This window comes from Arachis duranensis, chromosome 1, assembly GCF_000817695.3.
Source record: "Arachis duranensis cultivar V14167 chromosome 1, aradu.V14167.gnm2.J7QH, whole genome shotgun sequence".
Lineage (NCBI taxonomy): Eukaryota > Viridiplantae > Streptophyta > Magnoliopsida > Fabales > Fabaceae > Arachis > Arachis duranensis.
Window position 1 is genome coordinate 11,070,767 of NC_029772.3, and position 12,098 is coordinate 11,082,864.

The 12,098-nt window shown below is 30.8% G+C and overlaps 2 protein-coding genes across 2 annotated transcripts in view; both read right to left on the reverse strand.

Moving 5' to 3' along the window:
• LOC127747569 (GDSL esterase/lipase At4g16230-like) overlaps positions 1–5,988 on the reverse strand; it is a 7,701-nt gene extending 1,713 nt beyond the window's left edge. The window contains exons 1-3 of the mRNA XM_052261611.1: positions 5,709–5,988; positions 4,861–5,009; positions 3,933–4,175 (exon numbers count right to left, since the gene is read on the reverse strand). Of these exons, the coding sequence (XP_052117571.1) occupies positions 3,933–4,175; positions 4,861–5,009; positions 5,709–5,988 (672 nt within the window). The remainder of the gene's footprint in view (positions 1–3,932; positions 4,176–4,860; positions 5,010–5,708) is intronic.
• A 2,950-nt stretch (positions 5,989–8,938) lies between these two features.
• On the reverse strand, positions 8,939–11,251 carry LOC127741115 (uncharacterized). Its single transcript, XM_052252720.1, has 6 exons — positions 10,919–11,251; positions 10,441–10,544; positions 10,171–10,342; positions 9,931–10,071; positions 9,745–9,836; positions 8,939–9,648 (listed from the first exon to the last, which is right to left on the reverse strand). Exons 1-6 carry the CDS (start codon positions 11,147–11,149, stop codon positions 9,096–9,098), a joined length of 1,293 nt encoding a protein of 430 aa, XP_052108680.1. The 5' UTR covers positions 11,150–11,251; the 3' UTR covers positions 8,939–9,095.
• Between the last annotated feature and the right edge of the window lie 847 nt (positions 11,252–12,098).

Below are 12,098 nucleotides of genomic sequence, written 5' to 3' on the forward strand. Positions count from 1 at the left end.
CTGTCCGCCTCTTCTTCTTCTTCTTTTTCTTCTTCTTCCCGCCGACACCACCGCCGAGCCGTTGTCCGCCGCCCGCCACTTCTTCTTCTTCTTCTTCATGTTGATTCTGGGTTCTTGATGATGATGATAATTTTCTGATTCTGAGTAACATTGTTGTTTGATTTTTCTGGATTTTCTAAATTCTGGGTTTTGATGAGGATGACGATGATGATGTTGATTTTCTGATGTTTTGATTTTTCTGATTTTCTGATGTTGATTTTTCTGGATTTTTTGATGTTTTGGTGTGATGGATGCTGGTGATGGAGTGGCAGTGGATGGGGGGTGCAGTGGTGGTGGTTGTTCTGATTCTGAATTATAATGATGATGATGATGGTAGTGGTGGTGGTGGTGGTGGTGGTGGTTGTTGTTGTTGTTGTTCTGATTCTGAGTTCTGATAATGGTGGTGGTGGTGGTGGTGGTGGTAGGTGGTAGGTGGTGGGTGGTGGTGGTTGTGATGGTGCTGGTGCTTTGCATAATTTTGGGGAAGAAGGGAGAATTTTGGGGAAGAAGGGATAGGGGCATTTTGGTCCGAAGGACGGTTTTAAAACAAACTAAAATTTTGGGGACCATTTTGGAACAAAAAAAAGGCGAGGAACGAAAAAAATTTTTAGCTCCTACGTTAAGGACCAAAATCATACTTAACCCCAGATAATATATTAGTATCCTATACTTCTCCTTAATATTATTATTATTGGAAATAAGGCTAGCACAATTAATCCGAATTGATTAAAAGTTAGTTCATTCGTATAAATAATTTATAATTTTAGTTATTAATATTGATAGTGATCTATGAAGGAAAAATAATTAAAAGAGAATAACAAAATAAAATCTTCACCACAACCATTCTAAAAATATTGTTAAATAATTATTAAATATTAAAATAAATAGAACTGTTGATAGTATTAGTCATTCCTATTTAAAAATATGTGAGAGAGGGAGAAACTAAACTACTATAAAAATCATTTTTTTAATTTGTAGTTATTTATTTTATTTTTAGCTACAGTAAAAATAGCTATTAATATATTTATCAACAATTAGACATTACTTATTTTATATTTTGTTGTTAAAAAGTTTTAATAGTAATTGTATAATTGTGTGAAAGACCTTTTTAATGATAGTAAAAAATATACCATTGTCATTGTAACATATAGTAATAATGACAAATATATAATTACCAAATAAGACATATAGTGGCCATTATGTTATTGTCACTAAAAATTTACCATTAAAAATGATTTTTGTTATAGTCTTGATACATTCTTTTACAATACCGCTTATTTTAAAAACTTAAACTAATAAAAAAAACACATGAATGATTATATTTTTAATACACTTTTCGTACAAAATTTTTTGTTAAATTTGTATAAGTTTTTTTTAGATTGTCTTTTTCTTTTTATTTAACAACAATTGAATTACTCTAAATTTTTAAGTCAAAAAAATTTTAATATTATATTATAAAATTATTTTTTTAAATAATTTAAACTAATAAAAAAATATATGAAAATATAAATACTTTATTATCTTAGATAAATTTTGTATATACTAGGGACACCACTACTACCAATCCTTCGAAGTAATGAAAAGTAGAGGTGTCAATTTAATTAGCCCTAAGCTTTAAGGATGAGCTTTGACCCCATAAAGACTCTATCTTTTAAGATCAAATTAGCTGAAAAAAATTCATATCGAGAATATGATGAGTTTGGAAAACTCTTATTTAATTTTGATGATGAACAAACATTATTGAAATATTTAAATACAAAATTATTAATTTAATCCTAATTCATATATGCTTAATTAATAATTTTGTTGTGCAGATTTTATGATGGGCCGAGAAATGAGTTTCTGACTTAAGCCCAATAATTAAGCCTTGTTGCATGCTTTATATTATGAGGCTGAAATTTTATATTAATGGGCCAGAATAAATATTATTGATGCAAGCCCAAACAGATGCTTTCTTGTGTGTTCTATGCTTGATCCAAGATTTATCAGGAAAGCAAATGTTATTCTTGGGCCTGATTTAATTATCATTGCAACCAAGCCCAATTCTATTTGAAAGGAGAGTTCCTCATGCTTGACCGAATCCATGAAGCAAAGAAATAAAGCTTCATACTCTCCAACGGATTCCATTGCTTGCTAAGAATGGATTTCAAATTTAAATAAGCTAGCATTGGAAACATGAGAGAGAACTTGACTTTGATTTGATGGGAATCATTATGACCAATGCAACACTCCACTCAAAGCATGGGAAGTAAAAGCTAGCCATCAATATGCTATATGTCATTTAATTGCTTTTACTTTAATTTCACATTCTCACTCATCTCTTTCTTCTTCTCTCTTTGGTCTTTGTCCAGTAAACCATGGACGCCGTGATCATCAACAAAGAAAAAGAAAGAGTTGCATGCATCAAGACCATCAAGCTAATGATGACAAGAAAACACACTAAAATAAAAGTGAGCTGTGGCTAAGATGCTTACCAAATGTGGTTAGATTTGGTGAAGCTATCTTGAGCCTTTCATGCTCAAAAAGGAAGAAGAAGATTCGGCCAGCTAGAGGAGATTCTTGAAGCATGGCTTGTCTTTGATTCTGCTCAACCACCACAGGGAGTAGTTAGAGTGGCGAAGTGATGGTTGAAGGCAGAGATTGAAGCAGATGAAGTCATCATCATCATGAGGCATCAAGGGCCAGAAATCCATCTTGGAGAGGAAGCCAAGGATGGAGAGCCCGGATTGATGAAGGGTGATGATCAAGAAAGGACTAGAGGTAATTGCATGTTGGTTAATGCATGGTTATCTCTTCTCTCTCTGTGTGGCCGAACCGGTTTGTTGAAGGAGGAAGAAAGTTGGTTCGGTTTTGGCTTCAAGTGTGGAGGCTTTCCTCTTCTTTAAAAAGGGGGAACAACCACTGTTTGAAGCAAGGAGAAAATTTGAGTGTGCAAGGCACAGAGTTCTCAGAGCTACCTGAGCTAACAGTTTTCTCTTCTCCTTCAATGTTCTCTGTTTTGTAATTTTTCTGTTTAATTTTGTCATGTCTTGAGTCTCATGGAAAAAGGCAAACAAGTGAGGTTTGTATAAAAAAGCCATAGAGCGGAAAAAGGCAGAGAGTGCAAAATTAAAAGAAAAAGCCATAGATGTCTTAGCGTTCCTTTGTTCATCTATGTTGTGTATCATGATTCTGTGGGAATCCCCTTGTAAGTTGGGTTAGCACTTTACAAGTTGTAATCAGATTGAGTATAGTGAAATTCCATCATGTTTGTGATGGAGACTGGATGTAGGCTGCACTGCACTTAGCAGCCGAACCAGGATATATCTGGGTGCAATCTTCTTCTCTTTCTACTCCATTTCTATTTTCTACTACACAGGAGCAAAAGCCAGAATTATCTCGTGCCAAGTGACGAGACAAAACAAAAATTCTCGTGGCAAGGGACGAGACAAAACAAAGTTGCTCGTGTCTAGTGACGAGCAAAAACAGAAAAGTCTCCTCTAAAGGTCAGCAAGTGCTAACGTCAGAAAAAGGGGGCTAAGATTCAACCCCCCTTCTCTTAGCCACTGAAACCATCAGAATAGATTCAAAATAGTTCAAAAAAGAGGAAAAGATATTTCACTATATTATAATATGTACTATATGAATCTATAAATTAATTAACGAGACATATATTTGTCTTCACTTTTGTTATCTAAGATTCTTTGTAATCGAAATATATATTCACTTTTAGTCTATAATTCAGCATAGTAAGAATATTTATTTTTCACTTTTAGAGCTAAATCTAACGTGTCTCTACTACTTATTATATGCCGTTTAATGTCTTTCATGAATAAAAATTTATTTATTTTTAATAAAAAAGTAAATAAATAAATAAAAAAGGAAAGTATGTAATGGGAATGAAAGAAGAAGACCGTGAGATGAGCTTGGTAGCTAGCGATCAAGTCCGGCAAGAATTGTTGCAGTTGTTGGATGAGGCTGCTGGAGTTGCTTACATTGAACATCAAGAATTCATTTATGTCATTGCTTCCCACACTTATAAGGATTAGAGATTTGTTGATTATACCTTTTGCGGCACTTTCATTTAGATACCGTGTCATATTGTCGCCAACTCTTGAGAATTGTTCAATTTGTTCTTCCATGGATATAACCCTCCCCTGCATGTTTCCATCCATATACTCATGTTTTAGTTTTCGAAAAACATTATTCATACACCAAATACTCTTAGCATCTGTGTAAAAATACATTACTAATTAATTGTGTATTTAAATTATTTTTTAATTGACAAAAAATGTATGTTTAGTCATTAAGGAAATACTGATATCAAAATCGTATTACATGTTAATCAACCAATTAAGATTTATTTTTTATTATTTATTAAACTACCAATGTTCAAAGGAGAGTACTAGGTAAACAATAGCCATCTTGAACAATATGAATAACGACTAATAAAATAAAAACATACTACATCTCTAAATTAATCATCTAAATTTTAATATTAAAATAATCATCCGTATACCTAGTAAAATAAACATTCGATATATTTATTGTTCACATTGTTTAATATTTTCATTATCTACCTATATTTTTTCATGTTCAAATAACCAATATTAGTGAACTATATATATTAACATTATATCTAAGTCGTGTTTGAAGTGTAAATGAACTTGAGAAAAGAATATCTTGTTAAATAATGTGTGTATAGTACTTCATATAGCATGTCATATTTTATTTAACATGACACATTGATAAAATATTAAACTTTTTAACTACTTACCTAATGCAACCTATTAAGGAATTAAATTGTCTAAGTTAAACGGAGGGAGATAGAGAGAGATATACAAAGCGTTTTTTTCCAGTGTGGTGGAGAATCCCTGCTCCTCCTCCAGCAAAATTGACTCCCTTAAGGATTTGGGTGTTGAAATCTTCTGTATCATTTTCTACAAGATACAGAAATGGCGGTGGACTCTCCTTGAATCCTAGTAATTGCACTGACCATGACCCAGAAAACAAACACTATTATAGATTAATTAATTATTAGAATAACATGTATATTATTACGATCCATCTATATATCATATCATGCATTAAAATATTAATGCTTGAATTGCACTACAAAAAAATGCCAAATAACAGCGATTTATTTAGAAATTGTATAAAAAATTGACCAGCAATGGTTTATTAATCTGGTCCTTTAGGATGTGAGGATTAGTTTTTGTAGCGATTTCTAATAACCGCTGGTATAATCGTACTAATTCAGTATATTGCGTTAGATTATCCATTAAATTATCTAACTCAATATTATTGGTTTCATCGGATTTGAATAATCACTACAACTAAAACATGGATGCATGATGGCAATTATATACATATGCATGCAGCTGTTGTTCCCTGGTCTTTCTTTGACGGCTTATAACCCCCACAATATGAAGAGTTAATATTTAATAAACATTCAAAAAATGTTGCAGCTTTTGAACTGTTGTGATTTTACTTTGTAGTTTTAAATACGAAAGTAAATTAAAATGTAAGTATAACGCAAATTAAAGAGTATATATGTAATATAATTTAGCTTGAATAATCATAAAATTATTTTTAATCAGTGTTAATACACAAATGTTATTCAAACAAATTAAATAATGATAATAATAAGTAGCATGATTATTCTTAATTACTAATAATAATAAGTTTACCAATGCAATCAGCAGTGTTATAACCATTGCTAAACCTTCCAGTAGGCTTGGATTGAGAAGGAGAATAATCAATCCCATAAAATGGCATATCAGCCTTTGACTTTGTATCATTCAAGAAATTGTTGGTACCAACATCAAAAGTTGAGTCCCCAAATATGTAAACTGCAGGCACTGCTGGATCTCTATACCCCACCACATTGAATAATAATCTCGACCCAACAACCATGCCTTCAGCAGCTAGGAAAATAATAATTAACATATTCTTCATTATTCTTCTCATGATCGCCATATATATAAAACTTTAATTTTGAAAATGTATATGTATATATATGCTTTATGATATGTTTATGTGATTGTAAATTAATTAATGGATAGGTTTGGTAATTCGGCTCCGAAATATAATAACTAGATTTTGACAAACATGCAAGTTATGTCACCACTGGCTTTTAGTGCGAACATTTCTAGCCGTAAATATTCCAAAGTAATCCATTTGGTTGGTGCTTCAATTTTTTGTGTTATTGTTAAGTTTATTCATTCATTCGGTTCATTCATGAATTTAAATAATTTAATTACTAATAATGCAAAGAATAATACAAGAGTTCTGTACATAAAAAGTATATAGTTTACGTTTATATTTACTCAAATTTTATACATACGAATCAATATAGTTTGTTTTCATATTTTTTAGAGTTACACATATAATTAGTAAAATTTATTTATTAAAAATAATTTAATATTTATACTGATCAAATAATAATAAAAAATATTAAAAAGGACTGGTTTCACAAGATTTTTTAATGCAAATATAATAAAAATTATGCTAGCTAAAATATATTTATATTGTATTATCTCAAATACTAAACACATATAATACATGAGATACGAATCTAATTTAATTAAATTTTTGTTTGACATTAGCACTTTTATCGAATGCAAACCTGCATAAAATTTACTAACTCCGATGATATAGATAAACTTCTTTCCCTTTTTGTTGGTTTGTGCTCTGCAAAAATAATCCAAGAGATAAATGCCGTCATTGTTTTTTCTTGACTTGGATTAAAACTCCTAACGATGATATCGTTGGATATTAGTGGCTAAAACAAAAATAATAATTTTACAAATAAACTAATAAAAGTGGTTATCAGAAAGAAGAGGCAAGCTGGCTAGTTTCTAAGCAAAATTTAATAAAGTAAAGAAAAGAAATTTTAGATAAATAACTAGCCTTGATAATTATTATATATACTAAAGGTAGAAAAAAAATATTTTTTGAAATTCATTTTGTTGTATAGATTAAAGTGATATAAAGAAAAAATAAATTCCTTTTATAGTTATTTTTTATTATTTTATTATTATTCAAAGTGTGGATCCTACTTTTTTTAATTCTCTGTCATTCCATAAAAAAAAAGATCTGTAAACTTACATATTTACCATATAATTCACCTAATCAAGTATAATTATTTGTGTAACATTTTAAACAAGGAATGATGGTTGCGGCAAACCATTTCTTGAAGGTTATATTCACATAAGATTCCTCCTAGATATTTTTTAACATCCTTTATGTGATATAATAACAAATCCAGCAAGCACCATAGTAATTATAAAACAAGTAAAAACTATTAAACTAATTCGACAATTATTAAAAATTGAATTAGTTTGATAATAAAATTATTTAAAATGAGTAATTCATCTGTTGGATAATTTTATTAAATATTTTGAATAATTTTATTAAATTAATTTAATCTTTAATAAAAATCAAATAAATTTATATATTTTTATAATAAAAAAAAGATATTTAGTTTTTTTTTTTGGTGGATAGATATTTAGTTTATCCTTAACAAAAAACACAGGAAATAGAAGAAGAAAAAGAAGTGACGTCATCCTTTGTTTCTGTTTAGTACTTTAGTTTAGTACTTTGTGCAACCCAAGAATAGATTTCAAAAAAAACTGTGTTTAGTAATTTAGTTTTCTTGTTATTTTTACTATTGGTATTATATTATTTATATATTAAAATTAGTCATTAATATATTTATATATAAATTAATATATATTTTAAAGTAAGTAAGGCATATGCTGTGAATATTCTGTAATTCACACTTAACATTCACAAACACTAAAAATTTATTGATTCAATATTCTGCAGAATATTTTATTTGAATACAATTAAAATAAATAATTATTTTTAATATATCAACCAAGAATATATTTATAAACATGAAGTCATCAGCAACTAAAATAATCAAAAGGCTTTATAACATTATAATCAATTTTTTTATGGCCTATATATGAAGCATGGTGGTGACCTGATGGCGTGCATAGTTAAATTAAAAGTAATGTTAGCTGACAATAAAATCAATTAATTTAGGCTAGTCGTTAGTTAGCTCGTTTATTTAAATAGTTGTCTGAGGATTCTAATTCTATTTTATGTGTACAGTAATTTATTAATTAACGATAAATCTTTAAATATAATTTGGATTCGTAACGAAGTAAGGACATGATTCATGCTTAGGTCCATGACCATGAATATAACTAACGTACTCATACTCATCATCAATAATCTCATGCATATATGCATCTTAGCTCACAGACTTAATAATTATGACTGGAATAACATTGAATCTGCTTCGGTTGGTCACTAAACTTCCAATTTATATTACACAAGAAAAGGACAAATATGCATGCAATCCATTAATTGATTTATGTATTTATAATATTTTTATTTTTTATAATTTTATGAAAAAGAAAATAATAAAAAATTGTTTTAATTAAGTATTGATAATATGATGATTTGGTTTTGAATAAACTAGAGGATGACGTTTTTTTATAGAGCATGTTCTTTATACAATATTATATGTTTGTTTGATCCATTCCAAAGATAAATAGAATTAAAAAAAAATATTATTATTTTTGTAATGTATCTTTCTTGTTGTCTCTATCATTATTGTTTATTGCATTAGTTTGACAAATTCGTCTGCAGAACTCTATCAGCACAAAGTATTGTAGCAAAATGCTAATACTAGAGACATGAGAGACAAGAGAAAAATAATGTTTATATTGTGGAACATTTAGAATTTCCATTTGGGTACCTGTACTCTTATGGTTTAACTTCTTTGTTACGTTATTTTTCTCTTTTGGCACACATTACCATTTTCTTTTTCTTTGGTTGTCACAACGCAAGTTAGAAAAGCATATCCGAGTATTATTTGGTTAAACATATTTTTTTTTTATTAGAAACAAGTATGACAAAAGGTAGTAGAACTAAACATACAAAGTACTATATGTCTATATGACATTCTCACTTCTCAGTATCTCTTTCTGTAAGACAAAATATATCATTATGTATACAAAAATAATTAATAAAAAGCTAGATTGCTCTCAAGGTTTTTTGGTTTAGGACTGTGACTTCTTGAATTTCAGTGCATCAAAGCGAGCCGCAAGTTCATCGTAATCTGGCAATTTAGGATGGACACGGACACTGCTTTCCTGTTTAAGGAAAGATGAAGGAACAGATGGTGGCGGCCTCTTAGGTGGCAGAGTTGAAGGAGGTTCTTCCACTTCAATCTCTTCATCACAGTCGGATTCATCAAACTTAATATCTGAATGTCGTGCAGAAGTTGGATGGTAGCTGTGCCTCCTATAATCATTTCCACCACCATACATTTCAGTAGGCGATGAATAATCTTCATCTTTCTTCTGTTCAGACCTCGGTAAGCTCCTTGACCTATACATTTTCTCCTCAATTGTTGATTGATGAACAATGTTATTTGAGTTATCCAACTTGTTATTGTAAACATATGGTTGAGGAGCTTCATTGTTATGGTCTTTCATAGCCATGTAAGCAGCAACTTCGGCCGCGGCAATTGCTTTCTTAGCTGATTCAGCAGCTGCCTCAGCAGCAGCCTTAGAATCCTCAAAATGCATGTCACCACTGCCTTTTTCACCACTATTAGAAAACATAGCAGAAAATCTTATTAGAAAACAATATGATAAAAAAAATGATCTTATAAATATAAATGGCAGGATATAGTTCGGTTTTCACCTAGTAATTGGCTTGTTTGATTCAGATGACACATTTGTTGTAGTTATGACTGCTGGAAAGCTGCTTGCACTAACAAAAGTTTTTGGCCCTTCCTATAGACACAAAAAGTAGTCAAATTGGCGATGAAAATTTGATTTGATAAACATAACTCAGACAAATGAAAAATCAAGAGACAGAGCTTATTACTATGAGCTCTTCTGGAGGCTTTAGAAGTTCCTTTTCAGACTCTGCAGTATCCCATTCTACTTGATGCTCTTTAGCTATTTCCTTTAATACTTTCAACTTTAATTCGCCGGGAGGTGTTCGCACTGAGAGCTTGTCGATTAACTAAAAGATACAGCAATTCAAAAGCACAAAGGTCAGTAATGAATTAATATATATAAGTTATCCGAAGAATACAGATGAATGCAGCAAGTAAAGTTCTACCTGACGATTTACGCCACAGCTAGGTCTAAGATCAGTAGCTGTCGATACGAAATCCTTACCGTATTTCTTCTCAAAGATATTCTTGAGTGAGACAAGTTCCGGAATTTCGGAGCACCTTGGGGCTGCAAATATTAAACTAGCAATTCCTTCTTTCAAATCTGCTGGACAGTCCCTGAAAATAATTCCGAATTGGCATTACGATTTCGACATTCAAGTAGGTTAATACTATTAAGAAGATAATAAAAAAAGGTACTCATATATATTCTTCACCTTTGCTTTGAAATGATTGAGAGTCTGGAAACTACTAATTCACAGAAGAGCTCAATGAACTCATTTGCAGCCAAAATATTTTGCTCTCTCATCACATGCTCAACCTACAAATTCACAACAACGACATTAGAACCCTAACTTAAATAATGCCATCTGAGAATGCAAATTCAACAAGAAACATCAAAACTACATTCATTAATAAGTAATGCAATCCATAAGTGGCAGCTAGATGCTAACTGTTAATAACTGTGTATCGTTGGAAATGAATCAAATCAAAGTATCTAAGCTAGTTACTGTCTAATTATGGATCAAAGCATCTTCAAGATTGAAAAATTTTCACTAAATCTTAAATTTCTCATGGTAAGAGTCACACAATTACTGAATATAATTAATTTCTCTAATCACATAACAATTGCACTAAAACCTAATCGCTATCTAAAATTTAAAAAAAAACAGAGGAAGCAAGAATTGAATGTACTCTAATGCTAGCAGTGGCATCTTGACCGGAGTGGAGGAGCATGGCAATGTCGCGCCTCATCTGCCTGACGACAACCTCCCGCTTGTTACGGAGGAGCTTGATTCTGGCGACTGCCATCTTGGCCGCCGTCTTGCATTTGGAGGTGTTGAAGCCTAAGCCAAGGAGGGCGAGCGTGAGCTTCATGGCCCTTTTGGCGCGTGAGGCTGCACCTGTTATCCCAGTAGTCGTCATGGTAACTGCTCAAGACTCAATGCGAGCTATGCTTTGGAGGTTTAAGGAGAAGGAAGTGAGCAATGAGAAATGTAACGGTACGCTGAAATAGTCTTTTTTATTTTTTTATGCGATCAAAATTTTTAAAGATAGAAACTTATGTTAAATTAATAAAGAGAAAATATGTGAAATTGTTTGTTTGTTTTTGTGGGAAAATGTAGCCGTTATGGGAATACGGAAAGAATGGATTGGATTATTGATGATTGTGTTACTGGCTAGTTTCTATGTAGGATGGAATCCTATGCTGATGCTACCCACCGTGTAAATTTGTGGAATCACTCAATGAGTCTCTATCTATGTGCCACGTTTTCTATTTAGGGATTCGTGAACCTTGTTGATTAAGCTTGAGTTAAGCTCCTTCTAAGATCTAGAAATTATATTGATTTAATCTCTGAGATATTAATGGCTATAATACACCATGTCTTTTGTGTATTTTTTTGTCGTTCAAACTCAAAACTTGTGACCTAACTTTTGTTATGTTAGACATAGTCAAATCACGTTATACGTATTTTGATACTAAATAAAGTCTGTAAACATTACATCGCTTTTTTTTATTAATTCATCTTCTCTATTAAGCTTTACACACACAAATCTCTTCTATAAATCAAACAAGTAAAAGAGTACGTGATTTGGTACTTTAAAATAATATGAAATTTAGTCACTAAAAAAATAATATGAAATTTTTGTATTCTTTAATTGAGTATTTGTGATGACATTTTGCTTGTTACAAAGTGTTTATAAACAAATGTGGAAGTTGTCAATCTCACAAATATTAAACTGAGACTTAATTCTACTAAGCTTGTACTTCACCATCAAATATGATAATCTATAATTGTTGCTTAGATAAATATTTATGTGAATGAAAAAAAATAATTTAAAAGTAAAATATATTAGAATTGTTTAAATAGTA